The sequence below is a fragment of the Rhineura floridana genome, chromosome 7, assembly GCF_030035675.1.
Source record: "Rhineura floridana isolate rRhiFlo1 chromosome 7, rRhiFlo1.hap2, whole genome shotgun sequence".
In the NCBI taxonomy this organism is placed as follows: Eukaryota; Metazoa; Chordata; class Lepidosauria; order Squamata; family Rhineuridae; genus Rhineura; species Rhineura floridana.
In genome coordinates this window covers 88,015,286-88,033,103 of record NC_084486.1, presented here as the reverse complement: position 1 = coordinate 88,033,103, position 17,818 = coordinate 88,015,286, and the positions used below count along the sequence as shown (strand labels likewise).

The following is a 17,818-nucleotide window of genomic DNA, read 5'->3' as shown; positions in this document are numbered from 1 at the left end:
TTGATACCTTATCTCTCCTTCCCAGGTGTAGCCACCTATACAGATAAACTGTTCAAGTTTCGGAATGGGCGCTGGGAGGACATCTTGAGCGATGAGGTGAACCGGGGTGTGGCAAGCTGGTTTGCTGGGCGCTCCGTGGCATGTGTGGACAGGATGGTGAGTGAGTGGACAGGAGGCGATGACTTGAAGCTATAATTTCAGGATTGTGGGTCAGACTTGAGGAAGGCAGCCAAATGGGAGCGGAAGATGCATCAGTGCAGCTGTACAAAGAGAGGAGATAGGTTTGGAGAGGCCTTGCTCTCCACCAAACTCTTCAGTGGCCAGGCTCTGCCTCCTCCCTCGCAGCTGTCAGGACTCCCATCAGGGGCTGCAGTGCCAGGCGGGTGCCGTGCTGCTGATAAACACAGCCTGTCTAGGTGATTTATGCCCCTGTCACCTGCGCTTTCTTCTCCCTCTACCTCGCATGGTTTATTTTCAAACGATTATTGCTAAATCAGGGTGCCATGTGAAAAACAATGGGGGCAGGGGGTGGTTGGCAGAGATGTCTGAAGCAAACGGGGGCATGAAGGACTGGCATCCCCCTGTTGGAAGTCCACGGCAAGGAAAAATGTCAGGGCTGGACTCGACTGCTTCTGCTCAGATGTCTGGGACTGAGTTTACCTTTATAAACTCACCCTTGTCAGGGCCTGGGACTGTGTCTGCCCTCATGCTGGGAGGCAAGGTCTACTTCAATGGAGAGGAGACTCAGGCCTCGCCTCCCTTCCCACAGGGCTCTGGCCGCTACTCCATCTACATAGCTAACTATGCCAGTGGGAGAGTTGGGCCCCATGCCCTCATTGAGATGGACACAGCTGCCAGTGACCCAGAGAATGGCATTGTGGCACTGAATGATGTGGCTGCAGACGCCGGAGTCAACAAATTCACAGGTATGAGGGCAGAGGGTTTGCTGTTCTTCTGAGGGCTAGCCCGACCAAAGGGGAAGGAAAAGGGCTGTAGCTCAATGGTAGAGCGTTGTGCTTTGCATGCCCCAGGTTCAGTCCCTAGCAGCTTCAGGTAGGGCTAGGGGTTTCTTGTCTGAAATCCTGCAGAGCTGCTGCTAGTCAGTTTAGGCAATACTGAGCTAGGTGGACCAGTGGTCTGGCTCAGTATAAGGCAGCTTCCTATAAGTGCGGGAAGGATCAAGTGAGCCTTCTGTGAATATCTGAATCAGACAAGAGAACCTCTGATCAGCACCAGGTTTGAGTGAGACCTGGTAAAATGCCCCCTTCCTAAAGCAGTGCCCCCCTAAGGTTTGTGAGGAGGCTCACCTTGTACTGCAGCAGGCTTTTCCTTCTTCAGTATTACAAGGTGGCACAGAGCTCCTTTAGCAACAGCCACCTACACCCGCCATTTTGTTTTCCCACAATGCCTCAGATGTTCTATTGGTCCAGGTCATTGTGGGAAAAATATTTGTTTTGGTGGCTGCTATAAAAACATTCCCCCAACCACTGGGGAGACTAAAATGGCAGCCATCAGTCTAGTTGTGGCCACCAGAGTCCAAGCTTCTAATGAGGGGAGGGCTTGCAGGCAGCCTGCTGGGCCCTGCCAGGCTCCTGGCTGCTGCCCATGGATACCCAGTGGTCTTCATCCTGCTCTTACTCTGTGGCAGTGAATTGTCACTAACTAATTTTGCAATAATTGTGGAGACTTGATAATTGCTGATGAAGAGTGAACCCCAACATCAAAGTGAAGTGCAATAACTGTGAGGAGAGGTAGGAGCGAACAGAAGAGTGAACCAACTGGTGGATGTTTTGATGGTCCTGGAAATCTCAGGGGGAACCTTTCCCCAGTGCTAGCACCTGTAGTACTCACACAGGGGACAGCTGGTTGGAGGGTCTTGTGGCTTTCACTGTTCCTCTTCTCAGGGGGTCGGGGCTTGGCTGTGGGGCCTATCCTCAGTGAAGCAGACTCTGACATATTTTGTGACAATGAGAATGGAGCCAACTTCCTCTTCCGGAACCAGGGTGACGGTACCTTCATAGATGTAGCATCCAGTGCTGGTGAGTATGTTGCAAGGGTGAGAGTGGTATCAGAGGCCATTAGATGTAGGATAGGAACCGCCACAGCAGCTGCTTGGCGCTCTTTAATCCTGGTGGTGTCCTGAGATTTTTTTCATCCCTCTCCTTGCCTGCTGCTGTGGTGGGGTGATGATGAGTGCCCGCAGACTCAGCCACCGGTAACTGAGCGTCTGGCTGATCACTGGAGTTTAATGAGGTGTCAGGGTGGCATCCATCACTATGGTGCTGCTGATGACACCTATTCTCTTTAGAAGCACTCCTCCCTTGTCAGCAAAGGAATAGGCACAGGGTGGCTGAAAGAGAGGAGAGGGACTGGTTGGGTAGCAATAGGATTCTGCAGCAGTTCTCCAGCCCCTCTTTCTGCTCAACTAGCCATTGCTGTCCTACCCCACAACCTGCAGTTCTGCTACTGTCCCTGCCTCTGCTGTCCCCTGACAGGCTGAATTTGAGCCATGCAGGGTAAGAGCTGCTTGATAACCCCCTTGCTTCATCTGCCAGTGTGTGGGGTCCAGCTCGTTCGTTGAGCCCCACATCAGCAGAAGGGAAGGCTCCATTGAGTGCAAGGGCCTGTTCGCCTTCAGACACACAGCCCTGGTTACTCCTCTGCTGCCTTCTGTAGGCCTGGATGACCCCTACCAGCACGGGCGTGGCGTGGCACTGGCTGACTTCAACCGTGATGGCAAAGTTGACCTAATCTACGGCAACTGGAATGGACCACACCGGCTCTATCTGCAGATGAGTGCAGGTGGGCGCTTCCGGGTAAGTGCAACATGAATGAGGGAGGGCCAAAAACGGTGAACTGCCAGGATATCCTGGGCTGTGAGCAGGGAAGTGGCGGGAGGTGGGGGGAGGGCGGGCCAGGGATCCAGTAACTGAAGAGTCTAAGAAAGAGTGGAATGTGAAGAAGCCTTATTCAGGCATTCAAAGAGCCAGTAAGGGAATAATGTCTTTTGGGGGTGCAAGGCCATTCGTGCCAGCCCCACCCCTAGTTTCCATGTCCCCACCAGCTCTGCCCCCCCAAACTTTTATGTACAGTATTGAGTCTGAAGGAGGATTCTTTGTGTGTTCAGCTGAATGAGCGTAGATTCCCCCAATGATCAGGAACCTGTGCAATCGAAAGGTCCCAATGGTGGGCACAAAAGTGCATTCTGCTGAATATGTGAACAATCCCTCTTCCACCCTTCCTCAATGTGCAAAGGTCACATTGGTACAGGCAGGGATGAGGACATTGGGGTCAGGGCTGGAGTGTGCTGCCCCCCTTTTGCACTCCCTCATCACTTTATCCCCCCATGCATTCTTGAAAGCCTGAATAGAGCTATAGATTAGATCCATCCACCAAGGAGACTGCAGTTTCTGCCCCCAAATGGGTTGCCAGATGTTTCTTGTTTTTAAAGGATTGCCTCATATTTAGATCCACAGCTTGAGTGTTGCTTATTCCTGCAATGTAGATCTGGCAGCCTTTTCCTCTCCTTGGTTTTGCCCCCAGTCACCACAAGAGCCTGCCTTGCAAGAGTTGATAGGCTCTGACCTATCCCACCTCCTCCAGCAATGTTACCTTCCCCTCCAGCTCATGTGTATACTGGCCCACCAGCCACACCTTCTCCTGCCACTTGATCCTATTCCTATTCTGCACTTCCTCTTGGCCCTGCTCCAGCCCAAGCCCTGCCCCACTAACCCCCGTCCTTCCCCCAGGACATTGCCACGCCCAAACTGTCCATGCCATCACCTGTCCGCACCGTCATCGCTGCTGACTTTGACAATGACCAGGAGTTGGAGGTCTTCTTCAACAACATCGCCTATCGCGGCTCATCCGCCAACCGCCTCTTCCGGTGGGTGAGAGCCACATGGCCACCAGAGAATGGGGCAGTGGGCTCCCCATCTTATTAGGCTCTGGGCACTGCAGGAAGGACTCCCTTACACTAGAGTCTGGAGTAAATCCATTGTGTCTTTAGAAAGTCCTGCATGCAGAACTTGAGAATATGGGGGTGAGGGAGGAGGGAGGGCTGGATTCTTGGTCCGGAATATAGTGCCATTTGGTCCCCCCTGTGCTGTAATCCATGGGAGCTAAGTGGCTTCACCAGGATGGGGAGGGTGTGTCCTGTCCCCACTCCAGTCAGCCGACAGAGCTGTGACTGAGTCCCTTCCTACATCACTTCTAATAAAGCAGTCTGTTCTGCCTAGACCACATCCCTGGAGGTTCTGGCTTCTACTAATTAGCACTTATGCACGGTTCCCATTAATTGTAGGCAATCAATGGCTCGTTAAACAGAGCCGCTTACATTTCTCAGGCTAATAAAGTGATAGCAGCAGCAGCATGTGGCAAATCTGGGGAGTCCATGCAGAAACCTGTTGTTCCATGAGTGGGCAGGGTCCCTTCTGGGAAGAGAAACATTTGACAAGAGAGAGCCATGTGTGTGGACACAGGGTGGTGCCCACTCAGTGGTAGACCTGACCCCATGAAAGGTGCTTTTGCGGGAGGAGACAGCACCTGCTCTGCACTGGCATGATCCCCTTCTTATGCAGGGTTGCCCGCCGAGAGCATGCTGACCCAGCCATTGAAGAACTGAATCCCGGTGATGCATTGGAACCTGAGGGGCGTGGCACAGGTGGGCTGTTGCGGTGTCTGTTGTGGATCATGATTGTGTCGCTTCACTTAGGAAGAGGAGGGTTAATGGACAGAGGGATTACTGTAGCCACTGGAGGGCCCGAGTGGGTGGGTGGGTGGGTAAGGGTTTGTTTCAAAATGTATTTATATTTATATCCCATATTGCATATAAATCCCAGGGCAGGTAACAACAAAATTTAAACCACCAAAAAAACCCAAACAATAAGCATCTAATAAAACCAGTAAAACAGCCAACAGTAAGAACAGATTATCAGCAGCAAATCCAGCATAATCATTACATACACATTACAGCACGGCCAAACTATTCATAAATGCACAGGTAAAGAAGTGGGTCTCAGCCCAGCACTGGAATTCAGCAGAGTTGAGGCCAGGTGCACCTCTTTAAAAGAAAAGCATTCCAAAGTCACGGCACTACCACAGAGAAGGTCCTATCTTGTGCCACCACTTAGTGTATGGTGCCTGGAAGAACCCATACGTCTGGTCTTCTGGCTTTTCATGTAACCATTGTTGTTGTTATATGCCTTCAAGTCGATTACAACTTATGGCAGCCCTATGAAACATTGACCTCCAATAGCATCTGTTATAAACCACCCTGTTCAGATCTTGTAAATTCAGGTCTGTGGCTTCCTTTATGGAATCAATTCATCTCTTGTTTGGTCTTCCTCTTTTTCTACTCCCTTGTTTTCCCAGCATTATTGTCTTTTCTAGTGAATCATGTCTTCTCATTGGGCTCATCCACACAGTGATTTAGTGTGTGTCTGGTGCTACTTGCATTCCCTTGTAGTTTGTATGGTTCAGGTGACATTGGAGGCAAGGAGAAGCTATAATGCAGTTTTCCCCTTTAAATCCATATTAACCTAATCCAATTATAATGCAAAAAAGAAAGGAAAAACCATCTCAGCTGCACAGCGCTCCTACATGTAGGTGCTTTGCTTCAATTTTTTTTAGTGGGCAGGGTCTCTTTTAATGCCCCATCACCCACTCCCTGTCTCTCTGCCACCAGGAAAAGCTGCCCCAGCCGCTGCATATTTTGCCTTTTCACTCACTCCCCCCCTCCATCTAGGCTGGGACAATGGAGAAGGGGTTGTCAGTTTCATTTTTTCTTGTCAATTTCATACCAACACGCTCTCCTGGCTTCAGCTTTGAACCAGAGGGAGTAAACATGTAAAATTAGAGGGTGGAGCCACAAGGAAGCAGCGACACTGATCCTTCACAGAGGAATGCCTACCAGTGTGAATGGAAAACAGCGGATTTGAAGCTGCCAAGTGTGGACCTTGCAAATCTATCATGACTGTAAAAGCAGTGTCTTTAATATGAAGGTATGCTCCCGTGTGGATAAGCCCATTATGTGCCCAAAGTATGATAACCTCAGTTTCATCATTTTAGCTTCTAATGATAATTCTAGCTTAATTTGTTCTAACACCCAATTATTTGACTTTTTCACAGTCCATGGTATGCGCAAAGCGCTCCTCCAACACCACATTTCAAATGAGTTGATTTTTCTCTTATCTGCCTTTTTCACTGTCCAACTTTCACAGCCATACATAGAGATCGGGAATACCATGGTCTGAATGATCCTGACTTTAGTTTTCAGTGGTACATCTCTGCATTTGAGGACCTTTTCTAGTTCTCTGATAGCTGCCCTCCCCAGTCCTAGCCTTCTTCTAATTTCTTGAGTATTGTCTCCATTTTGGTTAATGACTATGCCAAGGTATTGATAATCCTTGACAAGTTCAATGTCCTCATTGTCAACTTCAACGTTACATAAATCTTCTGTTGTCATTACTTTAGTCTTCTTGACATTCAGCTGTAGACCTGCTTTTGTGCTTTCCCCTTTAACTTTCAACAGCATTCATTTCAAATCACTACTGGTTTCTGCTAGTAATATGGTATCGTTTGTTAAATTATTGATATTTCTCCCTCCAATTTTCACACCTGCTTCATCTTGGTCCAATCCTGCTTTCTGTATGATATGTTCTGCAAATAGATTAAACATATAGGGTGATAACATACACCCCTGTCTCATACCCTTTCCAATTGGGAACTAATCGGTTTCTCCATATTCTGTCTTTACAGTAGCCTCTTGTCCAGAGTATAGGTTGCACATCAGGACAATCAGATGCTGTGACACCCCCATTTCTTTTAAAGCATTCCATAGTTTTTCATGATCTACACAATCAAAGGCTTTGATTTAATCTATAACGCACAGGGTAGTTTTCTTTTGAAATTCCTTGGTCCATTCTATTATCCAACGTATGTTTGCGATATGATCTCTTGTACCTCTTTCTTTTCCAAATCCACCTTGGACATCTGGCATTTCTTGCTCCATATATGGTAAGAGCCTTTGCTGTAGAATCTTGAGCATTACTTTACTTGCATGGGATATTAAGGCAATAGATAATTACTGCATTCCCTGGGATCCCCTTTCTTTGGAATTAGGATATATATTGAACACTTCCAGTCTGTGGACCATTGTTTAGTTTTCCATATTTCTTGACATATTTTTGTGAAAATTTGGACAGATTCAGTCTCAGTAGCTTGTAGCAACTCTATTGGTATGCCATCTGTTCCTGGTGATTTGTTTCTTCCAAGTATTTTAAGAGCAACTTTCACCTCACATTCTAAAATTTCTGGTTCTTCATCATACAGTTCCTCCATGAATGAATCTGTCATTCTGTCATCTCTTTTATAGAGTTCTTCAGTGTATTGCTTTCATCTTCCTTTTATTTCATCTCGGTCAGTCAGTGTGTTCCTCTGTTGATTTTTCAACATCCATTAAATTTGGTTTAAATTTCCCTTTAATTTCGCTAATCTTTTGGAATAGGGCTCTTGTTCTACCTTTTTTCTTGTCCTCTTCTATTTCTTTACAATAACTTAATAGTTCTCTTTGTCCCTATGTACTAGTCACTGTGTTATTGCATTTAGGATTCTGACCGGGTTTCTATCTCCTTTTGCTTTTGCTTTCCTTCTTTCCTTAACCATTTTAAGAGTTTCTTCAGTCATCCATTGAGGTCTTTCTTTTTAACTAGAGGTCTTTTTGCATTCTTTCCTGATAATGTTTCTGACTTCAATCCACAGTTCTTCTAGTTCTCTATCAACTATGTTTAAAGCCTCAAATCTTTCCTTATTTGATCTTTATATTCTTCTGGGATGTTATTTAAATTGTATTTTGGCATTATGATTGCTTTGTTGTTGTTCTGTAGCTTTACTCTGATTTTTGATATTACCTGTTCATGATCTGTTCCGCAGTCTGCTCCTGGTCTTGTTTTCACAGAAAGTATGGAACTTCTCTATCTTCTGCTACCAATTATATAATCAATTTGATTCCTATATTGACCATTTGGTGATGTCCACATGTACAGTCGTCTTTTCGGTTGCTCAAAAAATGTGCTTGCAAGAAACAAATTATTGGCTTCACAGAATTCAATAAGTCTTTCTTCTGCCTCATTTCTATCTCCTAAGCCCCATTTCCCCACAATTTCTAGTTCTTCTTTGTTCCCTATGTTTGCATTCCAGTCCCCCATGATTATCAGCACATCTTGTTTTGGTGTGTGATCAATTTCTTCCTGTACTTCTATGCAAAATCTCTCCAATTCCTCTTCTGTATTTGCCGTTGGAGCATAGACTTGGATGATGGTTATGTTAATAGGTTTCCTGTTTAATCTTATTGATATCACTCACTCAGACCTTGCGTTATAGCTCCTAATTGCTTTTGTTACATCACTATTAAAGCGACCCTGTTTCTTCTTAATTTCTCATTTCCTGCATAAAATATTTTGTAGTTGCCTGATTGAAAGTGTCTCATTCCCATCTATTTTAATTCACTCACTCCAAGTATTGTAATGTTGATGCATTCCATTTCTTACTTCACAATTTCTAACTTTCCCTGGTTCATGCTTCTCACATTCCATGTTCCTATTGTGTACATCGTACAACTCCAGACTCTTCTTCCGCACCTGTGTGCATCAGCCTCCAGGCTTCCTTTTGGCTTTGACCTGGTTGCATCATTAGTCACAATGCTTGTCCATTGTTCTTCCCCAGTAGCTTTCTGAGTGCCATCTGACCTGGGGGTCTCATCTTCCAGCACTATCTCATGTTGCATTTTGGATACTCTGTTCATAGGGTTTTCGTGGTAAGAGATATTCAGAGGTGGTTTACCATTGCCTTCCTCTGAGTTTGGATGCATCTTAGTCTGGTGTCTCAGCTTTGACCATTCCACCTTCGGTGACTCTGCTAGGAGTCTAGCCTCTTGGTCTAGACTCCTGACAGCATTGTTCTCAGCTTCTTCGACACTCTCAAACCCCCTCACCATGTTAAGATGTGCATCCTAGAGGAGGCACATAAGCTTTAGCAGATCTAAAGGCTGGTCCTTAAGTTCCAGACACTCATTATGTCCCAACACTCACATCAAGGTCTGAAGAAGGGATCATCACTGTGGCAATGGATACAGGGAGCATCTACTCACCATATATACAACAGACATTCAAATGAAACAGGGGTTGTTAAAGCTGGAGGCCTTGATGTACAATAACAAGATCAGAACTTTATTATTTGTTTGGGGTAGGCCGAGGGACAGAACATTCACATGTCCTGAGCCAGAAGCTGGTGGTTTGGTCACTCACGCTTGACTTCCTCTTAGAGCAAAACATGGAAGATGATGATGATAGCACTTTTTAGAAAACATCTCAGAGACTTAGAAAATATTAATATACAGAACAACTTATCAAACATTAAAAATCCATAGCAGAATAAACCATAAGAATAATAAAAATGTACATCCATCAGAAAGAAAGAAAGAAAAGGAAGAATCCTACCCCATAAAAGGAGAATGTCAAGCCAGGCCAGAATTATACTACATTATGATTAAATTAAGATCCAGAGGATGGTCTATCTGTGTGATTCCCATCTGTAACCCGGATGCTGAAATTTTGAGTAAAATTGGCAGCAAGTATAAAAGATGCTCTTATTCACAAAGCATTTGGCACCAGGAGCAGAAGCAACAGAAGCAGGCACAGAGATAGAGAATGTTACTACAGGCAATTTGTGTGGAATCAGGGGGCAAAGAGGTAAGAAATCCTATTCCTTGACTCTCCTACTGGGTCTTATACCAGCCATGATTGTGGAATGGAAAGATGTCCCTATGTGTGCTAAACAAGACCTTTGTTTACTAAAATTGTGTCATTCCAGGGGGAACAGTGGTGGATATTGATGGCGATGGGAGGCTGGACCTGATCCTGTCACATGGCGAGTCCATGGCACAGCCACTCTCAGTCTTCAAGGTCAATGAGGTGGGTCCGGAGAGGTGCTTCTCATAATGCATTCAGACCTCAACCCATGTGTCAGCAGCATGGTCCCCCTTCCTCAATTTTGTGTCCCCCTCATCCCTTGGCTGAGTCTGTCTGTCCATCTCCACAGGGTGCTGGCAACAACTGGCTGCGAGTGATTCCACGTACACGCTTTGGGGCATTTGCTCGCGGTGCTAAGGTGGTGCTGTTCACACGTCACAGTGGTGCCCATCTGCGTATCATTGATGGAGGGTCTGGGTACTTGTGCGAGATGGAGCCCGTTGCCCATTTTGGCTTGGGTGAGTGAGGAGGAGTGGAGACAAGGCTTACAAATTACGAGTAGTATGTGTCATCCCAGATCTCTTCTTGTCCTATCCACCTTTACAACCATCCCAATAATTCACAGCTTCTGAGCTTCCTGGATCCCCTCTGCCTCTCTTTCCTGAAAATACCTGCCAAACACTGCCAGAACACGTTGCAAGCTATGCAGACATTTGTTTCTGACCTTTTTCTAACTCACATCCTTAACTCCCTTCAGTCCGAAACCTCCACCTCTATTCATATTGCCCCATCTTTGAATTCCACCAATTCTGCTAATGTCCCTCAAAAATACTGTAGTTTCTGCTTAATAAGGAAGTCTATCTAACCCCAGTGCACAGCCCTCTTCTTTCCAAACATTTGGAAAGTCTGTTTCCTGTCCTCATATATAATTAAGTGATGGGAGCATGCAGTTCCAAAGAGCAGAGTGAGCATGCATGGCAGAGAAGCCCTGCCTGCTCCCTCCAGCTGTTCCCACAGAAGAGATGGTATGTCTCCACACCTCATTACTCTTCCACAGGCCTGAGGTGGCCCAGCTTAGTGGGGCATGGCCAGGTTAGACTGGGCTGTGAGTCAAGAAGCCAAGTGGCCAGAAAGTCAGCGGGTCCATGCACCAGAATGCCCACAGCCGGCCTTGTGCCTGGGAGCCGTGCTGGTGTTGGCTTAGAGTGGCTGATGGGAAGACATGACCCTCATTGCATCTCAAGTTCTTTAATCTCTGCAGGGAGAAATTGTTAAAATTGGGAAGGGGGAAAGGAAAGCACTGCATGGGAGATAGTTCTCCAAAGCAATTCAGCTTGTTGCAAGGGATGCAGGTTTTTCTCTCTCTGGCTCAACTCTTCCCTGCTCTTCTTCCCTGTAGGACAGGATGAGCCCAGCAGCCTGGAGGTGACCTGGCCAGATGGCAGAGTTATCAGCCGCACTGTAGTGAGCAGTGAGACCAATTCTGTGCTGGAGATTCCCTATCCCCGGGACACTGCGGGGTCACCCCCTATCATACTCCCTCTTGAGGTGAGCTCTGCCTTTGTTAACTATGTGTAAGCTGCTTGGAGTTTGGAGTGGATCCCTCCTGAATTTCCCCCTTCCCTCTTTAAACTATGTTTCTTTTTCCTCATCTTGCTGAGAGACATGTAAAATCCTAGTGAAGGCTCTGTGCTGACTGATTTTTGCCCCTTACTAAGGTAAATTGCAAACCTAAGATGTGTTTCCTGCATAAAGCATGTCTAGAACCATCATAATTTTTACCTCCTCTAATGCCTCGTGCTGAAAGGAAAGCAAAACAGAGCCACTGAGAAACAAGAGAGTGTATCGTTTAAACAGAAATACTTGTACATCTCACCATAATGGGGAAGACTATGACCTGGTGTCCTGTGTGCCCACTTAGCCTGCTGTTTAGATGCTCATTGTGGATGGGCAGTTTCAAGGCCCATGCTCACTCGCCCTTCTTAGGATTCTTCATCTTTAAACTGGACTTGGACCAAATAGATCTTTTAACAGAGGATTGTCCTCTAACAATCCTTCACATACAGGACTGTGCTCTGTAAAGCAGAACACCTGGCCACCTTACTTCCCAGAGAGATCGCCTGGCCCCATCCTTGTGGTCTTTCCAATGCAAAATGAAGTCCTTTTTGTTTACTCAGAGCCTTTAAATAATTCATGCTGTTTGGTATTCTCTGTTTTTAAATCTGTGTTTTAGCTTTCCAATTGTGGTGAGTTGTAGTTGTCGTTGCTCTTGTATTTATATTACTTTTTATGGTGTTCTATTTTATTTAGTATTTAAATTGTTTTCATACTTATTTATCTTAAGTTGCCCAGACAACTTTATGCTATGGCAGCAGTAGGGAATCTCTACCTTGCAGGCCAAATGAGGCCTGTCAGAGGTCTTGATTTGGCCCACAAGGATATTTTCCCTAAGTCACACCGACCTGCTCCACACCTTACATCATCCATGGCATCAGGTGTGGATCAGGTAAAGATGCAGCTACAGAAGAATGTTCAGGAGCCTTAATATGCTCCTGATTGTTCCTTGGCAAACAAGACTTGGATCTAGCACCAAATACAAGTCCTGCTTAAATTGGTTTCACCCAGGAGCTCCTGAGTACAGCAGGTCCCTGCCAAAAGTGGGGGCTGCAATCAGTGCCCATCAGCTGACCCAGTTGAATCCAGTTCTCCACCCCTGTGTTATGGGGTGGCGTGCAAATGTCATTGATAACATCAATACATAATAAATCTTTATTTATATTTTGGAAGCTGGAAGGCCTCTAACACTATATACCACAGCAGGGGAAAATCTTGAAAGAAGGGAAGTGTCCTTTATCCCTTTCCCACTCCTAAACAAGCACTACAAGGCTCCTGATCTAGGCTGTCTGGATGTCTGCAGCAATAAGCAGAAGCATTCCTCTTAGAAAGTGGGGGTGTACTACAGCATTTTGTTGCACATCCATAATATATAAAAATCAACAAGGGCACTGCCTGCAGATTTTTTTAGAAGGGGGGAAATGAAAAGTTCCTCAGATCCAGGATGAAAATAAAAATGAGAAAATAAAAGACCTATCAAGATAAGTGCGGGGTGGGGAAGTGTTTTAAGATAAATTGTGTGGGTTTTTTAAAAGATAAAAGAGATGATGTCAGGCACATATATAAGGGTTGCATCCAGAAACTCATTTCCCCATATAATTTTAGAATAAATTGCTTGCTTTTGTTAAAACTACTCACACACTAAACTCTGAATAGTGTTGGATGTCAGTTGTATGTAACTGCAGTATCTTTCTAGGAAGAGTGCATGGCAGTTGAAGAGATTCCTCAACAAGAATAGCCAGGTTCAGTTAAGACATAGTAAAACCCAAACCAGAGTCCCTGCTTTTGTCTTTTTTGCTCCATGTCAGTTCCCTTTTCTACATCTCTTCAAGTCTGTTCCCTTCAAGCAGCCTGTTTTCTCTGTTCTGGAGCTCCTTGAATTATGACAGCAACATTTAAACTGATCAGAGGCAAGAAGCTGTGAAACAGTTAAAGGGGCCTGAGTGTGTTAGGCAGATAAAAAATGAAGTGATGTTTTTACAAAATGTGCTTCCGTCAGCACAGTGAATTTCAACATTAGAGTTGCAGTGGCAGGAGGCAAAGAATGGCCAGACCATCAGTGTCAAAAAGTTCTGCAATGCTACTTCTTCAGCTCTGGCTTCAATGGGAATTACTAGAGTTATTTCTAGTAAAGTTCTCCAAAGCAGACTTTGTCCTTCCACTGCTCCAGTTCCTCGGCTGCTTACCACTGAGTTGACCAATAAGAGGCTGCTGAAATTTGCAAACAGAACTTGAATATTCACTTCCTTTGATGAAAGACTGGAAGTGAATTTGTATACCATCTTCAAATAGTTTGACTGCTGGCCTTTACATGGAACACTCCCTATGATGTGCAGCCAGAAATGTGTGATAACTATGTAAGTTATATAATGTTCCTGTTTTGTGAACACTGAATTGTGAATTCTTTGCTAGGTTCAATGGCAAATTCTGCAGATATATAGAGTTTTGCATTTGTACTATGGAAATGAATGAGACTTGCGTGTTTATTTATTATATTTATATCCTGCCCTTCCTCCCAAAGGAGCTCAGTGTGGCAAATATGAATTTGTTCTGGTTGTTCATTTTTGTCCCTATCCAGATATCTGATGTGGGGGCTCTAATGTACATTATATGAAGAGCTGCTCCTGCAATGAGTGCCTTATTTAGTTCTTTAGAAGAAGCAACTCTGCATGTGCATCCATTTGCATGTGTCGATTTGTCCCTTCCACTGACGTAAATGGGAAACGTCACATGTACAAGGACTCCATGTATGAATTGCCGAGCTCTGGGTCTAGCTGATTTTCATGTATTTTTATTCCCACTGGTGCAAAGCCATGGCTTATTTGTTTGTTTAAAATAGTAATATATCATCTTTCATTTGAAATCACAAGGCACTGTGCAGTTAAAAAACAAAACAAAACATTACAATACAAATAAAATAGCATCAATAGGCCAGGGCAGATATAAAATTAATTAATACAACTAGCTGGTACTAATAGCTAGTCAAAGCTGGTAAAAAGATGCTCCTAACCACTGTGGCCTTCAGTGACAAAGGTGAATCAAGGACTACTCCCAGTCTATGCACCACTCCTTATACTCCACCTGTTCTTCTCTTGATAAAGGTCATCCAGCAGGGCGACCAAAGCCGATTCAATCCCCAAACATGGCCTAAATCCAGAAGGAAATGGATGTAGAAAATCAGTTTATTTCAAGTGCCCCTGGAGCTGAGCCACCACTACTGCCTTCTCAAGCACCTTGCTTAGGAAAGAGCATATTTCTGAATGGGCGATAGTTGTCGTATATGTCTATGTCCAGGGTGGGTTTTTTAAGGAGCAGTCCTTCTGTTAAGGTGGCAGACACCACCTCCTCACATAAAGATGTGTTCACCACACCCTGGACCCACCTGGTCATCCCTCCCCAGCTACCTCAGGTTAGCCACAATGGGCAAGGACTGGGAGGTCATGTAGTTGGCTGAATGGCTGCAAACACCTTGTCCTCATCCTCAGGCCTTAGAAAATGAAAATGATCCCACAGAACCAGACTAGACAGCACATTGGACACCTCAGTGGGACCTGTCACACAATGGAGTATAAGTCATTGTGGAGGTGACCAATTTCATCCTCAAAGTGCCTAGCAAATCTGTCACAAAAGGCTGCAACATCTTGTTCACTGGGTTAGACATGAAACAGTGCCAGAGAGGGCACTTGGAAGTGATTGTATCAATGGCCATATCTTCTCGCCACTCCACAATGAGACTAAGCCTAGACAGAATTGCTAGCTGTATCTGTTGGAAAATCTCCCAGAACATTTACGAATCTATTGGATTCCATCAGTCTCTGGATGGAGGTGGACTATCTTCATGGGTCCCCTACCACTGCAGGGAGGAATTGCCATTGAGAGACCAAAGCCCATCAGGAAATGGTCTGACCATGAGAACAGAGTTATCTCATCTGCCAGACCATCCTCCTCATACCCTGAGGAAAAGACCAAATTGAGGGTATTTTTCCCCAGTCTGTGCATTTGGCCAATAACAAACTGAGATGGTTGTAATGGAGGCCATGAAGTCCAGCATCAACTCATCAAAATCCACCTCAACGTGAATGTTGAAGTCCCACAAGACAATTGTCCTGGGGCTGTCCAACACCACGCTCAAGATCATAACAGTCAAGAAGACTGCTGGGCAGCAGGGTGGGTGGCACACCAGCAGATCCCCAGTCTGTCACTTTGGCCCACCACAAGTTGCAGGCCCTCATAGCCTGCCCCAGGACAGAGAGGTCTCCTGGTAAGACCAGTGGAATCGCTGTCGATCAAGGCAACCAATCCCTCACCACCACAACAACCTTCCAGCCTATCTTGGTACTGTACTGAGTACCTGGGCAGGCACAACTGAGCCAGATCACTGGGTCAGATGTTAGTAATCCTAGAAGGCTGCATACCCATAGGCAATGAGAATGATAGTCTACTGGAGCAATAAATGATGGACAGAATGGCAGACAAAAAAGAGTTAATTAATTCTCTAACCAATCTCACCCTCCCCAATTTCAGGTAGAGTAAATTATGTAAATAAAATGTTGCTATAATACAATATAACATAATCAACTCACATTTTAGAGAAATATTGTATCAAAATAGGTCACATTAACTAAAAAGAGAGAGTCCCTACCCTCAGGTTTACAAACCATGTTAAAAAAGACATGGCGACAGGCTGGTACACCATGATGTTCTTCTTGGGAGACAAAGGGGTACAATCTCTGAGTGGCCCTTGGATGATCCCCTGGGTGATGTCAGAGGGCAAAGTGTGACTGGGGGAAATTATCACATCCTCTGACTGCTGAGAAAGCCCTGCCTAGATTCCCCTGTAGTTTTAAGCATTGAGCAGAAACTTTCCATACTGTTTTTCAGAACTGAGGCTGTGACAAAAAGATTAAACTGGGAGCTACCACATTAGCTGCCATATGATATGAGGCACAAGTTGCAGCCACACAGACTCCTAGATTTCCTGGAAATAGCATCTCAGAGGAGGCAAGGTAGAGAGGGAAATGAGCTTGAGAGTAAATTAAGTAGCACACTGATGACAAATTTCTCTCTTTCCCTTACAGTGTGGCCAAGGCTTCTCTCAGCATGAGAACGGGCGATGTGTCGGTGAGTCACCTGACAAGGGCAGATCAGTGAATGGTACTAGGGTGCAATTTCCTCTGCCCACAGCTGGACTCAATGGGGTACAATGTGGGCTCTTTCTGGTATCCAGTGGCAATAGCATGGCTGTATTCTGGGGATAAAGCAACAGCCCAACTGTGGTAAAAGGCTGTCATTCGCTTCTGTGCTGTCCTGGGCCTTTGTCATGCTATCTTTCTCTCTTTCTCTTTCCCCCCATCCCCTCCACCCACCCACTGCCCCTTCTTCTTAGATATGGATGAGTGTGCTGAATTTCCGTTTGTCTGCCCCAGGGGCAGGCCCATCTGTATCAACACATATGGCGGGTACCGTTGCCGCAGCAACAGGCGCTGCCATCGGGGCTTTGAGCCCAATGAGGACGGCACAGCTTGTGTTGGTGAGTGATGGCCTGGGCAGAACAGAGAGATACATTCCTCTCAGGGGCAGTGCTTGGGGCTAAACCCTCCTGAAGTCAGCCAAGCAGTGACAAGTTTACCTGGGGCTGGAGTTTTGCTTATGACACTATCCAAAGAAGGGTGGGAGCAAGGAGGAGGAAAAAGCAACATAGCTAGTGAGGTCCTGAGTTTGGAAAGGTAGGTTTTTTATGTTGACCAATGAGAAGCAATGGGAGCAAAGTGGGTAGCTGTGGGGAAGTGGTGGAGTATACCTCCTGGCCAAATTCGATATTTGGCATCAGGCAAGGGGCTGGAAAACCATAATAGTTGCCAAGTGGCTGCAGAGCAGTGGGAAAAGGGTGCAGTTTGCAGGGGAAGGTGGCAGGTGCAGGAAAGGGTGCTGAAACCTTTCTCCCCATCTGTTGCTTTCCCCTGTATGTTCAATGTCAGGTGGGGTTTCCAGGCCCTTGTCTGCCACCAAACAAATGGTTCAGCTCCCTACTGCACCCTGATGACTTCCCTCTTTGCCAGCTGCCACTAACTCTAGCCCTGTCTTTCTTTCTCCTTGTGTCTGTCCTTCTCTTTCTGTTTCCCTCTTTATGCAGCTCAAGTGGCCTTTTTTGGTGGATACCCTTCCTCAGGGAGTTGGTTGGGCTCCAACTTGCCCTCAGCCTCTCTTCTTCCACTTTGCCTCGGACTCTGCTTTCATTCCTATGCACTTTAAGCCTTGCCAATAAAGGATGAAAGTAGCCTTTATGAAAGAACTGGCTTTCCCTGTACTCCTCCCTTCCAATTTCTCTCATCCAGTCTTCTCATGGTGGTCCCTGGGAACATGGACTGAGGGGGGGGCAGCCATCTTTGCAAAGGGCACTACGCAGCCCAGCAGATGACACTGTCACTAGTGTCACACCCCTTGCATGTTTTCTG

The 17,818-nt window shown here is 45.8% G+C and overlaps 1 protein-coding gene across 1 annotated transcript in view; it reads left to right on the top strand.

The window, feature by feature from the left end:
- The window catches only part of CRTAC1 (cartilage acidic protein 1), a 41,369-nt gene extending 23,754 nt beyond the window's left edge, over nt 1–17,615 (top strand). Inside the window, 12 exon segments of the mRNA XM_061637705.1 lie at nt 26–156; nt 770–926; nt 1,905–2,039; nt 2,677–2,816; nt 3,750–3,886; nt 4,581–4,663; nt 9,871–9,971; nt 10,099–10,267; nt 11,149–11,297; nt 16,442–16,484; nt 16,750–16,893; nt 17,497–17,615. Coding sequence (XP_061493689.1) covers nt 26–156; nt 770–926; nt 1,905–2,039; nt 2,677–2,816; nt 3,750–3,886; nt 4,581–4,663; nt 9,871–9,971; nt 10,099–10,267; nt 11,149–11,297; nt 16,442–16,484; nt 16,750–16,893; nt 17,497–17,615 — 1,508 coding nt within the window.
- The last annotated feature ends 203 nt before the right edge of the window (nt 17,616–17,818 follow it).